We start from the raw sequence: 22643 nt of genomic DNA on the forward strand, positions 1-22643 counted from the left end.
GAAGTGTAATAAATGTAGCGAAAGTGGAGAAATATGAAAGCATAAATTAACTTCCACTCTTCCAAGCCACATATCAGAGTTTAAAGAGAAAAAAAAAAAAAAAAAGAAACAAAAAAAAAAAAGAAGAAACTGAAGAGTAAGGAGAACTTTCACATGAACCATTTTTTTTACCCTGGAAATGTTACTTCTGAGGAAGTGGCTCTTACCAGTGTTTTCAGTAACTTCTAGATTATTTTATGGAACGATGTGAGAAACTCACTTGTTCCCTGACACCTCCATCAAAAATAAATAATAGTTGAGATCTTTAGAATGAATTGCTAATTCCTTCATATAACAGAGAGTATCTTCACATGATTTTGCCCTCCCTGCTGATTAAGTAACAACAGAAATGCTCAATGCAATGGAAAGGTGGGTTTAAACTAAAGCTGGCGACACTTTCAGCTCGTGTTGCAACTAAATGAAGAGGAAATATTCATTCTCCATATTTCATCATTTAAAAGCATCCTGTATTTGTAAGAAGCTGTGATCAGCCAACATCCCTGCTATGGATTTGAACTTCCCAAATCTTTGGTGGCTTTTGAGTTTGGGGGGTTTTTTTTGTCTAAGCTAAGAGCTTCATGTTCTGATTTTTAATAGTGGCTTAGGGGTTTTTTGGAGGGAGATCCATCCCTTTTCATTCACAGTACTGTGCACCTCAGCATTATATGGACTGAGTTATGGAGCCTGTTTTTTCCTGCTTTGAATATGTGTTGCAATGCTCGGAAGTGGTAGCAGTGGTTGGCATTGAAGCAGAATGGTTTCATTAGCACGAAAATGGGGACTGCCAGCTGGGGAACACTGCTGTTTCTGCACCCCTCATGCTGCATCTGCCTTTCAAATATATCTTTCCAGTTCTTTCCATATGAGAATTTGTTTTCAGGGGAAAAGAAACACATGCACCTATAGAATTCACTATGAAAGATACATTTGCCTTATTGTGGGGTGAGACCCACTGCTTGGGTTTTGTGCCCAGATTTGCAAAGGGGAAACACCTACGTGACTGAGGGAAGTGTCAAACTGTCCATGATCCATCCATACCCTGAGGTCCAGCTGGCTTTTATTCACAATTCAGGCTGTGAATGTCTCTGCCTTTCCAAAGCAGAGCACTCCTCCTGGTTTTCCCAGACCAAAGCCATGAGCAAAGAGGTGAGAACATCTCTTCCACACTGATATGGTGCCTTCCTTTGGGAGTCAGGGTTCATCCTTCTTCCCCCCAGAATACAACTAATTTTTCAACTGGCACCTCCCATGGCTGGACGGTGGAGGGGAGGTGGGGAAGCCCTGATGGCGAGCGTGGTCACTGGAGCTTTGTCTGCTGCAGGTGTGGATCTACAGCAATTTATCTAGAAGTCAAATGGGAACTAGGCTTTTCTGGGGAGGTGTTGAGCTTCCTGCCCATTTGTCTGCATAATGGCAAGTAGAAGTAAGAATGAGAAATGATAATTGTGCTAGCAAAAGGCTTCAGTGGCTTTGGAGCCCAACACATGAAACATGTGAGGGAGGAATAATGGTAATGAGGCATTACCTCTGTTGTAGTATCACATTTGTTTAATCTTGCCATCACATTGCTAGTAGATCCTAGTAAAATTGGTATCCTATCATGGGCTTATTGTGGTGTTAAATGGAATTCTTTTTCTCCTTGCAAAACAGACTAGAGAAGTCTGATATTGTTTATTCTGTAATTACACATTAATGAGTCTACATTTGCTGTACAGTATAAGCATTAATAATAAGCTCTTTCCTGTGTTCAAAGAGAGAGACTGATTTATACAATGCATGATACAACCCTTGGTGTTTAGAAGACAATGCAAATATGTTTTACATTTCTAAAACTTTCTATAATTCATTTTTTTCTTTAATACTCCCTCTGAAATTTGAAATGGCAATGTATTTTCCAGATATCAGGAGCTGTTTATTCTGTACTTTTGCCTTTGCATGTTTATATGTACACACATACACATATGTACATACAAATATGCATTTTAGCACTCATAAAATTATGTGCCTGGAAAATCAAGTTCCTCTATGTTTATGTCAATGTAAAAACAGTCCACATATGCAAAAGAACATTTATCTTGAAAGCTGAGCTTTTTCTTCTTCTTAAGACCAAGCAAACATGCACTCTGCAACATAAACACGCCATAAAATTTTTTTTTTCAAACCTAAAAGAGGAAAAGGTTAGTTCCTGCTAGCTTGTCTGTATCCCTATAAGAAAGTAAACTGTAAATTCCATTTGGGAAGTGGGCAGCAGCTGAGGAAGACCCGCTGGTACCCATTGTGGCTTTTCTAGTCTGTGTAAAGCTGCTGGGCCAAGGCAGCTGTGAAGGTCATGGTACTAGAAGGCCCACAAAGGAGTTCACGAAGATAGAGAGAGATGGGGAAAGGAGGGAGAAACACACATGCCCTCAAGTCTTCCTGCTAGCATTCTTTGCCTGAAGAGGGTCTCCCGCCTGCCACTGCTGGCTCAGCAGTGAGGGCTACATGGGTCCTGAGAATTCTCCCCTGCTGCTCATAAATGAAATTCCTCCTTGCATTCAGGTATTCTGTTAACTTAATTCCTTGCAGTGTTATATAGATAAGGTCTGTAATGGAGAGACAGGGAATCATTCATTAAAAGTTTTTCTCCAGAAGATTCTTTTGCAGTGCTGTACCAAATTTAGGATTGCATAGTGAAGCTGTTTGAACAATATACTGCTCACAGAGGGAGATATGTGTGACATATTGAAATAATCTACTGGAAAATGCAGATATAATATCTTGTATCTCTTGTTTGAGATACAGCTTTCCACTAAAAGCTTATGCGTGCCTAACTTGATAAATTTCTTAGAGATGTTTCAGTAGCTAACTGAGCTAATGAGTACAAAAGCACAGTTAAAAGCACCACTCTAATAGTGGTAGTGATGGACCCCTCTGCTCTCCTGCTCCAGAAAGCAACTTGTATTCAGGGAATCTCCTTATGCACATCTCAGGGAGCTTCAGGTGAGTTCAAAATATATCTCCCCACAAAGACCAGGCTAGTTGAGCACAATGCAGTCCCCTGCTTTCCTGTGTGGGAACTCATGTTTTCTGTGCAAAGGTGGTTTTTTTCACCCTTATTTTTTGCCCTCAGTGAGACAGAGCACAAATAGTTGCCTGCTTCCTGAGAACACAGTGATCCTCACATTCTGGGCTGCAGGTTGTGTTTTTCACATTCAGGCATAGGATGGGAGTTAATCAGATAGCCATGGGCAGCTCTAGCAAATAGCACATTTGCATCAGCAGAAGCTAGTTTCAGCAGACTTGCTGGGAAGATTTGCTGCAGCATGCCACCATCCTGCACTACTGACAGGCACTGCACATTCATTTGATAAAACAGATGACAATAGAAAATGAAACTTTTAACATTCTCTTCTTCAAACCCTTGAGAAGCACCTTACCCTGCTGGTGTGAGCCTGTGATTCACATCAGATTTCCTGAGACTCCATGATGTCTTTAAGGTAAAGGGATTTGAAGCTGTGGATGAGCCGTGCTTCATTTGTCCTGGTGGCAAGGAGAGCTCTTAGAACCACTCTACTGGAAGTGACAATCCTGATGACAAACAGTTTCCAAGAGTCCAAAAACCTTCAAGCAGAATATTGCGATTACTGGGATTTGAGTGTTTTATGTGCTCAGAAATAATCAGCCATTACAATTTTGTCTTTTTGTGTTGGACAAGTAACTTGGAACTGAGACTTGACTTTCTCTCTTCTAAATGAACAAAGCATCATTCATTAGTCCCACATTTTTGTCTCTGGTTGCTGACCAGTTTACCAGGTAAAGGTTCATTTTCTGAAAACCGAGTCTGCACGCTTTCTGCAGCCTCTGACAGACCTGCCCGGCCATGACCTGGCTCAGCTTGCATAACCAATAGCCCAAACTGTATTTCTGGATGTATGTGTTTGTAGGTGCTGAAGTTAGCAGGATTTCATTTCCTTTCTTGACCTCACTATATTCCACAGTGCAGCATAGCCATGGCAGATACCAAAATCTATCTTAGCTAATAAGAAGTAGCAACTTCTGTAGAGCTGTTTTGCATTTTAATGAGGAAGGGTTTTCATGCTTTCCATTTGCCTCACACTTAGTCCCACCATGCTGTCTAGGTGTTCATATGGAATTTAGGTGCATTATGAATCCTAGGTTGGGCACTGCTGATGCACTCTCCCTGACTTGGTAGCAACAAGGAGCTGCAACTTGGTAGTTCATCAGAAGGAAGGTTTCCTAACATGTTACCACACAATAGGACACACATTTGTGTGTTTCTGTCCTGAGAATCCATCATATTTGGTGAAAATGCAATGCAATGGCTTTTCCTTTGGAATATTTGAAAAGCACTTTATGCATAAACTGGGCAGATGCTTTGAAAAAGATTCTTCCAAGTAAAAGGCACTTACACTGGCTAGGGCATGCGACTAGGAGCAGAGAGGAAGTTTGACAGAAACTTTGCCTGCTAGACACTTTCAAATATTCCATAAATGCTGAGATGGCAGGAAATGCCAACAATGATAGCCTAAATAGATCATTAACCCTTACAGGAGACCAAGTTTTGATCACCCTTTGAATGCCTGGCACCAGTTTTCACAGCACAGGTCTTGTTCTAGTTGCATATAATTGTGTGTCTTCTGTCCATTTTAGTTGTTGCTGTTGGTGTAAGACTGAGAAAGTGAGTGAATTAAACTTTGGTTTTTCTACTGCCATTATTTTCCAATTGTTTTGTTGGGACTTTTTTTGTCTCTGGTTTTATGTTGTGGCACAGGGTTCCTGAAAAAGAACCTCTGTTACTCTAAAGACTGCACAAACACAAACAGAACACCCCAAAGAGTTTACAGTCTAATTAAGGCTACATATATACATAATTGATTAAGCTTTACAAGTCCTAGCCAAGGTAAGTGTAAGGTAGAGCGGAATGAAATGTAATCAATTTTGCTGTGGAATCTAAACTATATACAGTATTCTAGAGACCAGAGGGCAAATTTGTTTTTCTAGGAGATGCAGCAAAACAGTCTTGTGAGTTCTTCCAGGGTGCAGTGGGATTGGCTTGGTTCAAAGTACTCAACTTTGTTTCAAACCAATTCTCTTTAGCTTGAAAAGCAAGATTGAAAAATATAAAGCAGGTAAAAGTAAATAAATTAAGGATTTGGTGATCGTACATGAGGGAATAAAATAAAGATTGTCAACTAATTATTAGATCACTTGGGTAATCCGGAAGCAATTAGTTTCCTGACTCCTAATTAGTCTAGATTTTAGTACAGAGGAGCAATCTACTGTATCACTTGACTTTTGGAAAAAGAGGAGAGCTGATTCTGAGCTCTGTGCCTGATTTGGAAAGGCAGAAATCCTGGCACGTACCACTGCAGTGAGTGAAATTCCAGCCTGGTGCTGGTTTGACAGAAGTGAGTGAGGCTGGTCTCAGGAGGCTGGGAAGCTGAAGATAAAGTTGGGACATAAGCCCAAATTTCAGGATATCAGATCCATAATCTTGTCCAGGCTTTTCTTTACACTGAGATGTTTCTGAAGATCTTTTGCATTTAAAATTTTTATGTATATTCTAGCAATTTGGTTTTGGAGTGAGATTTCACACCTCATAACTGAATGTGTATGAGAAGCACGACACAGCTGAACTGCAGATGACACAGTTTTCAGTTTTAGGTCATTTCCCACACCAGAGGTACAGGCCGAGCCCCTCTCTTCTCTCCTTTCTCAGATCACTGATTACTTTTGCCATGCTGGCTTCAGTGTGGAGAATAATTAAAAACTGTTTTGACTATTAAACAGCTTATGCTTTTTCTCTTGAGGTTGTTGCCTTTCGGACTTTTACATCTCTCTTGGAACAGAGTGATAGCATGGGAAAAGGTCAGCTGAGGAAAAAAAAAATTTCTTTCCTGCTTCTGTATCAGTCTGAGGAAGAAAAAGTTTACTTTTTGACCTTGAACAATCCTGGATAAGGGAGAGCTGGCTGAGGGCTCCAAGCATTTGATATCCAGTATTTTATGGGTGTAACCAAGGTTTATTAGACTGAACAATAATTCTACCTTTGTGTAATTCTCAGTGATGTAGGACGCATCACAGATTATGGGTAGCATTTTCACAAATACCTAAGTGACACAATATTTTGGAGCTCCAACTTCTGCCTCCTCCATGGTCCCTAGTCTTCTTCTATGGAATACATAAAGAGGGTGACCAGTGCATGGCCAGATTTCAGCTTTATGAGTTAGGATACTTGAGAGGCATGTACCTGAATATAAGAATCACTCTAAGCAGGAACATGGCTTTTGAATTCCCCATTAAAAAAAAAAAAGTCTTATCCCTATTTTAAAATAATTGAAAAATGTGCAGATAGGGAAGTAAGGGCACATGATGGATTAAAACCCTTTCCCATGGCCACACAGGAAGTCTGTGGCTAAGCTAGGAATTAAACCTAGATTTCCTCAGTCTGCATCCAGTGCTCTGCCCCCCTTTCAGGCTGTAAAATTTTGTTTGTTATCAAATTCTCCATAGGCTGAAGCAGTAGGACACTGAATGTGAGAATGAGAATATTAGAGGATAAGTACTATTAATAATTGGTGAGAAATTGAGAATAGTTCTGGATCAAGTATTACCTATTTCTATTGCTATTTAATGTTCTCTTTTTTCCAAGTTTACATCAGCATAAAAATCCCCTTGTGGTACTGTTCCTTAACCAAACTACTTGTGCCTTTCCTTATGGCTAGGGTTGCAGTGGAGCCCAATGCTTAGCTGTTTCCAACTGTTCTGGTTTAACAGTAAGTAACATTATGACTGGATTGGCAGAAAAATGATTCTATTTCTGCCTCTTTTGCTTTACATTTCTCATCCAAAGTCATATAGAAAAATTACATCCATTTCCTGTGGAGAACATCCATATCTAAGTTCTCTCTTACCATGCTCATTTGATTTAACAAAACATTCTTTCTTGAACAGCTGCATGACTGAATTTTATCCTTGGAAATGCTGAGCTACATCAAGAGGGGCTCCACTGAAGTGAAGTCAGACCAGGACTAGTAAAGCCAGAAGAAGGCAGGTCATGCCCCTCAAATCCGAAATAAACAGAAGTCCATCTCTGTAGTAGGTAGGATATGACAAGATAGGCAAAGCCTTCACATTCATTTATGTTCCTCTCACATAAATGTACTGGGTATTGCACAGCTTGGTCACTGCCAGCCCTACAAGAATAATGCACTGTATAAACTCTGCCCTGTAAACTAGAGGTACTGGTGCTGTACCTGTAAGGAACTGGGAGAGCAGTCAGAGCTGCAGGATGGGACATGCAGTGCAGGTCTCCAACAGTGATTCCATCTCATGGACTGCTGCCATTCACTGGAGGATACTGCTAACTCCTTCCCATGCAGGTAGGAAGACCCACATGTCCCAGATTACATTAACTTCAGCTGAAGAACTAAATACTGCTCAAGTGGCCCACAGGATATTTCCTAATTTACAGATAAATGGTAGGGAGAAGAGCTGAACCTGCTGATATTCTCTGTGCAAGAGTATTTCAAAGAAAGTGAAGCCTTACTAAAGCCCTTTCTTATCACCTCCTGACAGCCTCTTTTGTGGGGAATAGCCACAAATGGTTTTGACAGTTCTTCCAACAAGGTAGCTTTCATGCAGTGATGAACAAATGAATATACCACAGTACACCTTTGTGTAACACCCCTGTCTTCATTTACATGCAGGATTTCACCACTGTCTTCCTGAGAAACTACAAAATTCATTTAGCCACCAGATAAGACAAAAACTGGAGCTTGACTCAAAAACGATGCATAACTGTTAGTGTTGTGGTATTTATAGAGGGTCATTTCTCATGTTTTTACTTTCTACTCAGCTTTTTATCAGAAAAATTCTTGCTAAAAAGTCCCCAAGAAATGGAAGACTGTAAAAAGCTGCTATTCCCACTCTGTTCTTAAAGTAGTCCATGTTCTGTTTTGTATCTATTTTATCTGGAAATGAAGAAGAGAAAATTCTTCATGTGAATTTCAAACACTCTGCTGCAGCTAAGTTTCATTTTGAACAAGTGGGACACATGATCTCAGTGGAAGGACTTCCTAAGTTGTCTGCTCCATCTGCTGCCAGCCAGGCAGGATTGCCCAGTTAGGCAATCCCTATTCTGCTTTAGCCAATTTCCTTCTGTACTCTTCCATCACTCTGTCCCCCACAGCTGCCTTCAGCAAGAAAGACCATTGCATAATTGTGCCTTTGATATGAAGATAAGGAATGGTCTGGATTAGTTCAGGTTTGGAAGAGTCCAGCTGCACACAGAGCAGCACAGTTTGGTGCCTGTCTTAAAGTAGGTGGGGAAGGAAATAAATGTCAAGCGGATGAAAGTCAGAGAAGAATAGTAATTTGTAAGATTACTGGAGAGGCAAAAAGGGCTAAATCTCTCCATTTTTTGTTAGTTTTAATTTTTTTTTCTGCTAAGCCACTAAGTATAATTCCTGGTTTATGCTTCCCTTTCTGTCACTTCTCCATAATTCTTAGCATTTCAGTTGGGCTGCTGTCTCTTGGCTGCTTCCTCTTTTCCTGCTTTCCTATATTTCATTATTTGCCCTTCTTCCTCTTAGAGTACTTTTATAACAGAGTGAGGAGGATGTGGAAATGTTAAAATGTGATACAGAAACTGCAGTGTCACAACTGCAGCTCTTTTGTTTCACCTCCAGGAATACAAAGAAACAGATCAGAGTGGAGAGGCTGGAGTGGGTAGCTGAGTGCAGGAAGGGAGAGATTTATAGATACAGAAGAGAAACGACAAAAAGTCAGAAAGTTTCCAGCTTAATAACTTGAGATAATGGCTTTCCACATAGTTAAAGATAATCCCAAACTGAACCATCACTGTGTCCTTGAATACAAAGGAGAGACACGGGCAGTACCATTGTAGGGGCCACCTATAATATGGCTGCAACAGAGGAGACATAGCCATTATGTGGTTTTGAACTTTCCTGTAGAGATGTGAAAGCTGAGCAGAGATCTAGACCTGTGTTGTGCACAGTTCATAAAATTGTCCTTTCAAAATAATCAACAAACAAATAATAGATTCTCAAAAGAATAACTATTTTTAGGGCCCATGTCTGTATGTGAAGTAAACCTGTGGAAGACAACATGGTTGAAAATGAGACGCTGTAGCTCTCTTGAGATATTTGGCACCTGGAAAAACTCACTCCCAAGGACTTTGCTCCAGCTACTTCCTAGGGCACCCATTAATTAGAGGTGCTCTTCTCTTCTCTCTTCTCTCTTCTCTTCTCTTCTCTTCTCTTCTCTTCTCTTCTCTTCTCTTTTCTTTTCTCCTTTTTAATGTCTGTGGTCTCCCTAGAAACCTTCCAACTTGAGTGATTTAAAATTCCATCATAGCAACTGGTGTAGGAGTTGATCCAAACTTCCAGGCCATGACAGATGCTAGGGAGATAAACAACTGTGGGTAGGGAGGAAATGGGTAATACGTTAAGACTGCCCTTTGTGGAAGGAGTTAGAGGAACAGAAGGTAAAGGTTTCATGTTAAGCCAAGGGGACAAGGGGGAAGCTGTAATAGCTTCTGAGCTATGGCTGCAATTGGACTCAAGTTCCACAGTATTCTTAGTGTGGGTTTACTGTTTCTCCACTCCCCTCAGTCTCCCACCATGGGAAGCTCAGGTTGTCTTAAAAATCTGAGTATCACTTAAAGTCAAAGAGATTTAAGCTCCCAGATAATTTTGACACTTCGAAATTGCTCTCCACTGCTACATTGTTGCTTTCAGCCTGGGGTGCTACAGTGGAACAAGGATTTCATAGTCTCCATCTGCTGCAGATTGGAAAGCAATACCTGAACCACCTCTGAGATATGAAATCAGAATATGCCCATATATGTCCTTTTTGTTAACTACTGTGCTACTGATCAACTTACAGGTTATAACAGAGTTTGTGAGGAGGTAACAAATGCCTGCCTGCACATGCATGCTAAACAGAGGATACTTCTGAGATGACTAGATGCCCAAGATTCAGATATGGAGCTTGAGACAGTGGTCTAATTTCTTAGTGGATCAGCATTTTCCAGGGTGATATGTTTTCTGATAATCTAGTTTCATTAGTATCTGAATTTGGTGTGCCCCAAAACACTAGTTGCTTCGTAAAAATATTTTGTGGATAGGCAAATGTTACGGTAATTGGTAGGCATATTGAAATAAGTGAAAGAGTGTTTGAACACTAGTTAGACCACATTGGATTATTCTGTTCTGTACCTCATCCAAAAATAAAGACTCTGGTGGGATAATTTCTGTGGTCTGAGTTACATAATTTTCTGATGTTCATAATAGTCAGTTTTGGGCTCCTTGTGACAATTTAGTCGAGTGATGCTGTTGGAGACTATTCAATTTAAAACACATTATTTTGAAAGACTTGTCCCTTGAAGTTCTGCCAGCAGTGTGTTGGCTTGGATGCTTTGTTGATCTATCCAAGTTAGGAAAATGGTTGTACTTTGATGCAAGATACCGAGCATGGTAATTGTGACTGTCTGAAGATTGTGATCTTGACTGTGTTTCGAGTGAGTTTCAAATGTCAGATTACTCATTCAACAGAGACATAAAATAGTTTTAAAACACCTTTTATGCTCACCAGCCTTAGATATTGCTGAAGAATTGTTCAGAGTTTGAGGAAGTTGCACCTGAGTGGATTGACTCTCTCTTCTGGAGGCATGGTGACACCTGCACCAGAAACTCTGCTAAACTTCAACTCTGCAGCCTAGTTCCTTTCTGGTTTTGGAGACACACTTCAGGACAGGGATAGGGACTCCTAAATTTGGTAGTTTTGAATCACATCTGAGGTGTGATTGCAGATCAGAACTAGGAAGTCCAGGTAGGATGCTCTTCCTGTTGTAACATCTTTTATATATAAAATTCTTTAGTCTTAACTTCTGACATTTTTCTCCACATCTTTCTGAGAAACTGACCTTTTTTTAAAATATTCTCTCCTTCTGCTTTTGCAGAAAGCTAGTGAAATCTAGGTTTTTCTCTTAGCACTGTGCACAAAGACCCAAGAAACCAGTATTCAACTTTGCAACAGAAGAGGCATCCAATGCCAGGGATGACTTGTCATAGCACTAATATTGTTAAGGTTGGATTCTTTTCAGGAAAGGGAAGGTGTGCTTGTTTTTCCTGAGGTAAAAGCAAGAAAACAACAAGCTTAAAAAATGGTGAAGAAGTGAGGAAAGACAATAAGTTTCTTTAAAATGTGTACTAAACAGAGTTTGTAGACTTTCAGAATTATACAGATCTCTAAGTGCTCAAGAGTCTGCCAGCATCATTTGGGGTTTCTTGCCATTTCAAAACAGAGGACTGATTGCCAGAGGGGGAATACAGGTCCCTGTAGCAAAGCATTGTCTGTGATACACAGTGGGAAATAATTGATTTTGTCCTGACATTCTTCTTCTCAGGAGCTATCAGGTAGGTCCATATTCAGAGAATTCTTTGAGATTTCTGTATGTCTCAGTTTGAGACAAGTTTAGGAGGAAACGTCCTGTAATGAACATCTCCTTGTAAGAGGGCAGGTTTCAGCACTCCCCCTCCCACTGACACAAAATTAATTTCTTGGATGAAAGTGAAAAAAACTATTTATTTAACAAGTAGAGTTCCAGCAGGGCAAAGAAACAAATGAGTAATGTTAGATAATAAACCTCCTCAATGCGGAGAAAGCTGGTGGATTTAGAGTTCCCTCTGTAGATGTCTCAGTCCTTCCCAAGGCTGGAGGATGGGATGTGGTGTCCCTGCAGCTTCCCTGCTGGTCCACGGGGTCTGATGATCTGGTTCTCGGATCACAGCTAGGCCAAACAGTTCCAGAAGAAGAAGAAGAAGAAATTCCGGAGCATTTTGGTATGCAGGTATGCTGGTATGGGAAAATTTGTTGCCTTGGCTAACAGGCTGGCTAAAAGCAGGAAGGTGCTCCCTCGGCTCTGCAGCGGGGAGAACGAGGGGGAGTGTATGTGAGCCCTTGAATACCAACTGCACTGAAGAATTCGCCTGGCTTCTCTCCTCCCTCTTCTGGACCCAGCCTAAAGCTATGGGACCCATTTCTGGGCATAAAGCAGACAAAAGGGAAATACAGTATCATCATAAAATCACCCCAAGACACTGTAGAACAATTTTTGCCTCTTCCCTAGAAGATGTAGATTAGGATTTCATTTCGCTGGAATGTTGAGCACACACTAATCAAGTAAACAACAGTTCAGATAGCAAAACTTTCTCATAATATTTCTACAACCCAAAAAGAAGAGTCTTCAATTGTGTCTGGAAAAATAACTGAGCACTCAGGGTTAACAGACATAAAGCAGGCCTCGTAATTCAACATCACCTTCTTTTCACAGTTCTGAGAGAGAACATTTACTTTATCACTCATAAAGTGATGACTACATTTGATTTGCTTTAGCTTAAAATAGACTTTCAGTATCCCTGGGGTTTTTTTCCCCTGTGTCAGATGAGGGGGACACAGAAGACTCTGCTCAGCAATTTGTTTTTGGAGTAGGCAAGATAATAAAATTTTCATAGTGCATTCCCTCCCAAGTGCTGAAATGGCTGGGTTCCTCTCCATTTCTTCCTCTGACCTCTTCTCAAAAGAGGACATTGACAGTGCACAGCTTTGGCACGACACCCAAGGGCACCTCCCCAAACCTAAACACAGCTGCTTGGTCTAATTTTAGATCTTCTGACCCTTTGACAGCTATGTGGAACTATGTACATTTGCTTAAAATGTTGCTCAAGACATCATCATGGTAGCTGAATGGTCCCTGGAAAAGTCCCTGGGTCCGTTCACTGATAGCAAAGGCACAGCACATTCGTTGTTAACATGCATGGACTTTTTAACGTGGATGGACTTGCAAGGCCCTGACCCTGAGCCAGGGTAGCTCTGTGCTACTCCAGGCACAAAAGTAAGGATGTGCAAGCAGCTCACTGAGCTGGCACATGAAAAGGGGAGGGTTTGCAAAGGAGGGCTTTGAAAATGCAAATGCCCTTTGCATTCAGGGCAAGGCAAATTTAGGTTCTCTGAAGCAATACACAAAATAGTTCATGTCCCTGCCTTTCCCTGAACCACAGAACCAAGGGCACTTCATTGCTCCCAAGTGGTAGTTTTGTTCTTCAGGGCAGTGACTGTTGCCTTCAGTTGCTACCTGACCAAAACCCTCTGTGCGTGTTCTCATTTCACAGGCTTTGCTCTTGGTCAAGCAAGCTTAAAATTCCCCCTCTAACTACAGTTCACATTATTTATATGTAACTGATCACCTCGTCTGTTTTTTAATTGTGTTTCTGCACTTTTTAAGCCCTTTGCCTTGTTAAGGGATGCCCACAGTAACCTCCAGGTAAGGACAACTTCCAGCTGTGACAGCATGGCTTAATGGAAGAGCCTGGCTGTCTCTTCCATCTTTGAGGAGCTTCTGGTCTGCCTGTTGAATCTCAATATAGGTGCTCCTCTTCTCCAAAACGCTAGTCTTTGCAGGTGCATACTCCCTTCTTGTTCTCCCAGCTGCCACATGCAACTGCCTTCAGCTAGAATTTTGTTGCATTAGTTGAGGTCTGATTAACACCTGTGACTTTCACTAAAGCATGCTTTCTGGAAGGATTAGAGAAGGGAAATGCCTTATAAGTGTTAGGATATCATATATCTGAGTCTCTGCTGTTCTTGGATAACTGTTGCTGTGTGGGTAAGAGTGTAAGCCACAATGATTGTGCCTGTAGTCTTTTTGGAGAATCCAGCTCCAGAGGTTCCAGTCTCAGCACATAAGCATGTGTATTCACAGGTAAACCTGCATGAGCTGAGAATGTTTTTGTGTATGGTCATTGTTTTACCTCACTGTTGTGCCTTGTTACTTAAGGTTACTTTGCTTTTTAAAAAATTCCTGATAAATGTCCTTTTACTACTCCCTCATCCTTTAATGCCCATGTTTAAAAAATCTGGTGAAAGCAGAAGAGACAAAAAATTTGAGGATGAAAAGTGCTGTTCTTATGATCATTTGTCAGCAAATCTTTCTCCCCAGTTTGAAAGCGTTCCCAGCTTACTTCTCAAAGGAGAGAAGCGTCAATAAAGTCTGTTACCAGCAAACCTGCAGCAGTTCTCGTAGCTTCTCCATCATGCAGCCAGTAAAAGATGCAGAGCATTTCCAATATAGGAAGCATGGATTACACATGCATGTGGAACTTGAGAAACAGGTTTAGTATAGCATTTCCTGACAGTGCTCTTTCTTTTGCCTTTAAAACTTAGTTTTACTTGTAGTTCAGATGATGAACATCAAGCAGCCAGGTAGTCAACTGTCCTTTGAAAAAACAACTTGAATCCAGTACAAAATGTACCAGGAAGTGTCACAACAAAGACAAGAAATATGAACTAGACCAGCCCCTTGGTTTGGTTACAGATCATTTCCTACTGAAACTCAAATTTAGAAAGGTATATGAACGGCATGTAGCTTCAAGTGTGTATTTGAGGGCATTATTTGAATGTCTTTAACCAATGAAACTTTACTGGTCCTTTAGAAGATTCTTGTAGGTAACTAACAGGGGGCTACTGGGAGAATGCATAATGGAGCAAAAGCCACTTTTTGTACCTGGAAAGGACATACTTTGTTGGTTGTTTTGTTCACTTGTTTGAGTCTGTACGGTTTGAATTCACTGCAGCCCCTAGAAAAACATGTTGATGTGCTTTGCAATGCAGTGAAGCACAGTTCCCTGCTCCTTTCTGCTGAGGATAGGCTGTGCATGCCGCCGGGCGCTGGTGCTGGCACATGGGGTGGGCACCTCCCCCAGACAGCAGCAGGGAGAAGTAGCAGTCATGGGTGATGACATGGGTGGAGCTCCTCACACCAGTTGTCCCATAGGAGATAGCTTATCTGTGGACGCCTGTGTTTCTGGAATAGTATCCATTTGATGGAAAGCCAAAATTAGAGTAGGGAAGAAATTGGCTGCCAAGGGCTGATTGGCACTCAGAGTCAAAGGAAGCAGCATGGACCCTGCAGGGAGGATCTCCTTATCCGTCAGCACCAGCCTCTCTACCTGCAGGTGTGTCCCAGAAGTTCTTGCTGCTACTCTTCCTTCTGTTATTTTTGTTTCCCTTAAAAAATGCCCTCTAACTTTCAGCATTCTACACACAGAGACACCACAAGCACTTGATTAACTGGAAATGCAGTGCTATATGTAGAAAGGAGAAAGCAAAAAAATTTTAAGAGCACTTGGGTGCATCTGCTTTTTCTGTAGCTAAATAACCAGTTCGTTTGGTCAGCCCCATCTGTGTTCTGTTGTGTCATCTAAATTATACTGAAGAAGGGCTCAAGGCATTGCATAGTTAATTATGGTTCCTCTGCCCAGACCTTTTGTTGTCATTTTTCACACCCACACAATTCTTCTTGTCACTTCAGAAGCTCATAAGGGAAAGATACTATTAATGGAAACATAATTTAAGTTGAAGAATTGGTCTTTGTTGCCAAGTCTGGCTGGTGAATAATGACTCCTTAACTATTCTGTGGACAAACAACTTTCATTTCGGGGGATGGCATCCTCCACCTGCAGTGTTCTTGTGGGGTGAGAACAGAGCTGATGACACAGTAAATGACCATGATGTAAAAAGGAAAAGGGGGAAGGATTTCAGTTCATAGCCAAGTGCTAAAATTTTGGTATGCTGTAACAAAACAGAGTAGCTGTTAATCACGTCTTCTATCAGAAATAACGGGTGGGATTGCTGACAATATTCTGTTTTCTGAGTACTTATGTAAATAAGAAGAGATCCTGTCTGCATTTGTTGACACATGTTGGCATGCTATTTTGGTCTGATAAGTGGGGTTTTTTCCATCTTAGTCTGCCTTTTTAGCAACATTTTCTATCATTTGTTAGAGCGGATGGTGTTAAAGTTTTTTTTCTCACCGTTGCAGTGATAATGTACTGTTCAAATCAGTCAGGTATGTTTGTTGGTTGAATAGTTATGGTGTCTTCATGAGAACTCTTGTATTTTAAAACTACCCTTTAAACATCAACTAATATCAACAAAATACTTCTGACTTGTCTTGGAATAACAAGTGGGCCATGAAAACAAAAAATTACATGCACCCAAACTGTTTGCAGCAATTTGAAGAGAGTTGAAGAGTTCGAGCAGAGAGTTCTCTGCTCTTGGCTACAAAGCACGAGCAAGACATTGCATGAAAACAAAATCAAATTATTGGGGTTATTTTCAAAGAAAGTCTGGAGGATAACTATACTTAAAGGTATATGCCACAAGGATACAGTTTAGTACTTACTGGGATGAAAGGTAAAATCCCATTAAAAATCAAAGGGAGTAAGGGAACTCTATTGTTTAAATGCCTCAGAAGCTTCAGTGTGATTGGTCTTTCTCTGTTACTATCTAAATACCTTTGGTAACCAGGTCTTATGCTTTTTGGTTCTTTAAAAATCCCACTGGAGAAGAATATTACATGGGAGGTGAATGCCCCCTTCCAAATGGAATTATGGCCCAGGTGCTTAGACCTGTGCCATTGCCAAAGTCTCACAAAACTGAAAGGATTTTACAGCTGGGAGGGAGTCCCATAGCTAAAAGAGAAGGTAAATTGGCAATGGATCAAAAACAAATTACTAATTGTTCACATGCATCTTTTTTCCAGCTGCCTATTTCTCTGTCCTTCGAAAGCCACACTCTACGTCCAGTTTCACAGGAGGTCTGTTTTGTTTCTCCTTTCTGCACACTATCAACTCTTTCACTCATTGCAAAATGCCTCCCTTCCATCTCCATGTTGCTCAGCTCTTTCCAGGGAAGTGTGATGCTGTCTCCTCTCATACCATCCTGCTTTCCTGACTGCCCTGGCCCAAGTCTGATGCAGAGCCAGCAATGCTGCTCTTCAGTGATAAATTATATCATCACCTCTCTCCCTTTTGACATATCAATTTATTTTTTTTCCTAAAACTTACCTAAATCACCTTTAGCCATAGACTACTGAGAAGATGCTTTAACATTAATTCCAAATGCTCTTCAGAAAACCCCAAATTCCCAGTAAACATCAGAGAGCACAAGGGACCCAGCTAGTGCTCTGGTTTTGGGTAATTTTTACACACTCTGGATAGGTAAAAAAGGAATGGGGTAAAGCTGTCAGTTCAGTGACAACAAAGCACTCTGCACCACTTCCACAGTGGAAAGGGGTTCGTATTAAATTTCCTTGGATTGTAATAATGTGTACAAAGAGAATAAAATCCAGAGCCTTTTAGGTCACCTTCAACCAAATTGAAGTAAATTAATTAATGAGTAATTTCTTAATGGTGTTAGAAGAGCCAACACGCAATTATTACCATGACTTACTGTAGAGCTAATTAATGTCTGGACATGTGTGTACATAGACATGGATGTGCACAGAAATTATTTCTACAAAGATCATATCAGGTAACTGTTTCAGAAAACTCTAAAAATGCTGAGTATATTCTTAATCACTGCATATGAAAAATATGGTTTAGAGGTATTTTTCACATTTTTGTTGCTCCATAAGTGATTTCTCCACTACAGCAAGGGAGGGACAGGAATCACTCTCACAAAAAAAGCAGAAAACATTGATGGTTTTTATTTCCAGTATAAGTCCCAAGGGAAAAAAAAAAATACCCTTCTTTCCCTATTATTCAGATTTAACAAAAGTCCTCAGATTTCCACTGGAGTGATTCCTCTCTCCTCTTGTGTCTCCTGCATCAGTGGGGCTCTTTTCACTAGTTCTCATTTAGCAGACAGATTTGCAAGAACTACTAAGTTTGAACAGGGAGAGATTTTGTTTGTTAACTAGACCAAAAAATTTCTGTGAGGACCATGGGTAAGTCAGGTGCCCTCACTGTCCATCAGCTCTCACTGGCAAAGTGAATTCTGCACCTGAACTGAGCCGCTGCCATGAGCTGCACTGCCGAATGGATGCACATCCTGCATACTCAGCCTGGTCTGCATCGGGATGTTCATTGAGCAGTACAGTTGCAGAGGTGCAGGGCATAGCTGTGGAGAGCTTTAGTGAAGATTGACTGGACCAATATCCCTGTCATTGCTTATGCCAAGCAATGAACTCCCGCATTACCTGTATCAGTGTGCCAAAGGCATGGTAATTTGTATGTGGCTACTCATAATATGTAGGGTGTAGTATATTTGTTCAACTGGGTTTTTGTAAATACATTGTGAGGACAAGTCTTAAAAATGCAAACAAAAAATATTCCAATATACACAACAATAAATATATGCATATAAAACTGAACTCCCTCTTCTTCCATTGCATAAGACCAGCAGGCATGAGAAGAAAACAATGCAATTTCACTTTTTATAACTGCAGAGATTAGAAACAAGGATGTGTAAGGAAGATATCTCTGTCACGGAAAGAGGACATATTGGCAAAAAATAAATTCTGAGGAAGCTGCACTGTAGGGGCCTGCATTGACCCTTTTGAGACACATTAATGAAAGTTCCTCTTGACTTCAGCAGGAATTAATGTGCAAGCAAGGGGAATACCCAAGAGCACATTATGCTTCTAGAAAACATGATAAAACTTGTTGGCTGCTTTGGAGGAAAAGGGCGTTTTCACAAATGGGAATTGTTCTAGACAGGTCAGGATTCCCCTGCCAGATGTCCTTCTGTTGTTCCTCCTTCATCCTAAACTGCTTATGTTGCTTCTGTGATGATAGTTTTGTCTTTCTCCTAGGTATTTATCTTATAGCAATAGTGCCATCTTCTTTTACATTTACTGCTAGCAGTACCACAAACCAGCATCCTGTTTGCCTTCTTTATTGCAGCTGCATACGGGGCGGAAGGCTTTAGGGACTTTCATGCAATAATTCCCAAATCTTTTTCCAGTAAGTATACTGAAACTCAGTTCACTACAGAGCATTTCCATCTAGTTCCTACTTTTATGATTTTTGTTTGTGTCATTTCACTTCTGAGTAATGTATGTTTGTCTGCATGCACTTAAGTAGTCTGATCTTTTTGCTTTGTTCACATGTATTTTGTTTTAACTTAACAGAAAATCTGCTTCAAAAGCCACCTTCTCCAAATCCCTGGCAGGCAAGGAGCCTATAATTGTTTAGTATAAACATGTATTTATTATTCTTATAACTGAAAGGAAAAAAAATTACATGTAAATTGTGGAAGATCTTGTCATATACTCAGGCCAAATACTTCTGTTGCTTCCATTTGCCATGATGAAAACAATAGTATGGGGTTGTAGTCCACTAAATTTGCAGAATCACTTCTGTTTAACCAGTCATACCATCTTTCTATGTCATTGTTTGGTCATTGATTTTTCTGCCATATCACTAAATTATTCTCCTTTTTAGAACATACACTTTCAAGGAAAACTGCTATTTATGATATGCATTTATTGTGGTTTGTGTATGATTTCTATTAAAAATGCAATACTTGAAAAATCATTAAAATACCTAGATTGGTAGACTTTTTAAAAGGTGTCCAGTCAAGCAGTATTCATAAGTGTGAACACCTTTAGGCATCTGTTTCCCAGCAGGATTTTGAGTCAGGTACTCTAGTCAGTTACATCCATGCAGTCCTCCTGGGACTCTTGTGAGGTTGCAGGATGTATCAGAGAAGAGCTTGTCAGTCCTCTCCATTTCAAGGGAGTACCAAGGTCTTTCAGCCTCTTGAGGTAATTATAGCCAATAGCTTATTATTATCACACTGCTACACTATCACTTTTGAATCAGGTTACCATGAAAGAGAAGGGAAAGACCTGGACTTCATTGGATGAAACAGATCCCTCATATTCTTAGCTACCCACTAAAGTAAATTCTTTCTTTTTTTGGGGTGGGGTGGGATGAAGGTAGAGGGGTTTTTACTGTATGGAAAGTAAGATTTTGGGCAATGAAATAGGTTTTTTTCAGCCTAATGAAGAAGTACTTTTTGCCAAAAATCACCAGATAAGAAAATAGGGAAATAACAGAAAATATTACTTTTTTCTTCATAAAACACCATGCAATCCTGTGGAGAGAAGAGGAATACTGGCATAAACTGGTCTGAATCTTGGCCCTTTCCTTAATGTTAAAGTTGGCTGTGTTCATATCAGATCAAATTTACTAGCCTCTATGTTATCACATGTTGTGAGGCTATGGCAAATTTACACCTAAGTTCTTCTGGCTGTAAGCAATTGATGCCTATGGGATTACAACAAAAATGATTTATCCAAAAGAGTCATAACACTTTTCCCAGCCACCTTTTTTATTTGACTGGTTTTTAATCATAGCTCCTGACTCTAGGAATCTTCTCCTGTTATTCATCAATGCTAATCCTGCTGTCCTAGATACACAACTATCACTCCTATAATTTCCTTAAATTTTTCCTTCCATCCTTCCCTACTCTTCTTTCTTTATCAGTGTTTGTACTCTTTGCTTTCCCACTGTTGTTGCTTACCCCATAGAACTGCAAACCAAGACTTTGGATTCAGTACAACCCTTGGAATCTTCCTGCCAAGTGGAGAGTGTTGCATTTTCTGTTCATTTTTATCCATCGAGTTACTTACTTTCATGATTGTTTTGGACAAATCCCTATGAAGTGGATTCATTTTAAATTTCATTCCAATTAGCCTGATTGTCAAAATCAAAGCTATAAACACAAAAATCTCAAAGCAACCTAGAAACAGACCTGTAATATTGTTTGGTTCCCAGCTCCCTGGATGCCTTGTATTTGTTTTACTGATATTCACTGTTCACTGCTTGATGTGTTACAAACTCATCTCATTGCCCATAGAATTGTAGTCGAGTTCATAGCATTTGTTATTTAGTGATACTGTACCTGCTGTTTAGAAGTTAACTCCGTTCATGTGATTGTTTCTTTGCCACATTATTTGTTCTGTAACCAAACTGAGTGGCATCCTGTATTGTTTTTTTTCAGCTGGTAATATTAAAATAGAGACTCAGAGTGATGAAGAGAATGGGCGTGCCTGTGAAATGAATGGGGAAGAATGTGCAGAGGATTTACGAATGCTTGATGCTGCAGGAGAGAAAATGAATGGCTCACACAATGGCCCAGGCAGCAAGGCTTTGTCAGGAGTTGGAGGCATTCGACTTCCTAACGGAAAGCTAAAATGTGATATCTGTGGGATAATTTGCATCGGTCCCAATGTGCTCATGGTTCACAAACGAAGCCACACTGGTAAGGCCTGCCATAGTTTTTCCTGTAGTTGACAAGAACTGGCCACATATTAGTAACTAAGACTTATTTTCTGTATCATGCACATATTGCCTCTTGTAAGGTAAGGCAGCGTTGGTGAGCCTTCAGAACTCAGTTATTTTGGGACATTCTTTTGGCCTGCACAGGAACTGAGACTTCTTCATGGAAGTCCATCTATGGGGCTAGAAATTGTGCTGTTTGTTTGGTTTGAAACAAAAAAGTTTGTAAAATCAAATTTAAAAGAAAAGTAAAGAAGTCTTGTTTAATATCTAAGAAATGTCTAAGAACTGCTGAAAAACCCATTTGCAGCTAACTCTGAAATTAACCCAGTTGTAATGTTTCCAACAAAAGAGCAAAGCTCGTTATGGATCAGTGATTATGAAAGTGATTGGCAAAATACATAGTAAGAGAACTGTATTGATAGACTTAGTCAAAAAAGACTTACATTTCATGTCCAGTGTTTCATGAAGTAAAAACAAGTATTGTCACTGGCCAAATGTGCAATAAAGTGTTTCCACTGGGACACTAAAAGGGACATGTAAAAATTTTGTGTTCCATAAGGATGGCTTTTCATTATACAGTGCTGGGAATATTCTTGCCTCAATTTTATAATTCTGAATAGTCTCAAAGAGGGCCAAAAATGAAGAGACTGAAACAAAAGAAGAAGTAAAGAGTGAGTCTCACCTTGACTGATATAAGATGTCTAAAAATTAGGCTTCCAATCTAAACTTTAATGTCATTCATAGTTAAAAGAGAAGAACTGAACTGTACTGCTGTTTCACAGAAGTTGCTTTGAAAATAAATTGGGGATTTGGCATTTTTGCATGAATATTCCAATGAGAGGGAATTTTAAAATATTTTTAAGGTAAGAATGATCTGTCTTATAGTTACATTCAACTGAAATAGTTGTGCCAATAAACACATAGACACTTTCTTCCTCCATGTCCTCACAGTCTTGCTTAAATAACTTTCCCACAATTACTAAGTAGTGAGATTAACAAAGTGCTTTCAGGGTTTAATGGAGAGGATCCACGAAAAGCCCTGTATTCCATTTCCCTCAGTGTCGCTGTCTGTCACAGTAACTGTGTCTGTTTAAGCTGTGGAAGCGTTCGATCTGTTAGTGTAACATGGGTTACCCAGGTTTAGAAACAATGCTGTTACACTGCCTGCTTCAAAGTACTCTTCAATTCCATGTGATAAATCCCTCTGTCAGGGAAGAGCAGACAATTATTGGAAAAGCCACAACTAGTACTCAGAAGAGAGGCCATAGCCTACTTCCTAGATAAAACAAAGTGGTTGTTGATCCTTTCCTTTCCTTTCCTTTCCTTTCCTTTCCTTTCCTTTCCTTTCCTTTCCTTTCCTTTCCTTTCCTTTCCTTTCCTTTCCTTTCCTTTCCTTTCCTTTCCTTTCCTTTCCTTTCCTTTCCTTTCCTTTCCTTTCCTTTCCTTTCC

At 40.2% G+C, this 22643-nt stretch overlaps 1 protein-coding gene across 9 annotated transcripts in view; it reads left to right on the plus strand.

Moving 5' to 3' along the window:
- The window catches only part of IKZF1 (IKAROS family zinc finger 1), a 71433-nt gene that overhangs the window by 28419 nt on the left and 20371 nt on the right, over positions 1-22643 (plus strand). For 7 of the 9 annotated variants that reach the window (XM_042048807.1, XM_042048806.1, XM_042048805.1 and 4 more), the window contains exons 4-6: positions 16667-16720; positions 18810-18869; positions 20914-21174. In XM_042048807.1, coding sequence (XP_041904741.1) covers positions 16667-16720; positions 18810-18869; positions 20914-21174 — 375 coding nt within the window. The remainder of the gene's footprint in view (positions 1-16666; positions 16721-18809; positions 18870-20913; positions 21175-22643) is intronic. The other 2 variants (XM_042048810.1, XM_042048812.1) reach the window with 2 other exon arrangements.

Source organism: Corvus kubaryi, unplaced genomic scaffold, assembly GCF_017639235.1.
Source record: "Corvus kubaryi isolate FWS band 111438036 unplaced genomic scaffold, C.kubaryi_AGA036_p1.0 68, whole genome shotgun sequence".
NCBI classification, from domain to species: Eukaryota; Metazoa; Chordata; class Aves; order Passeriformes; family Corvidae; genus Corvus; species Corvus kubaryi.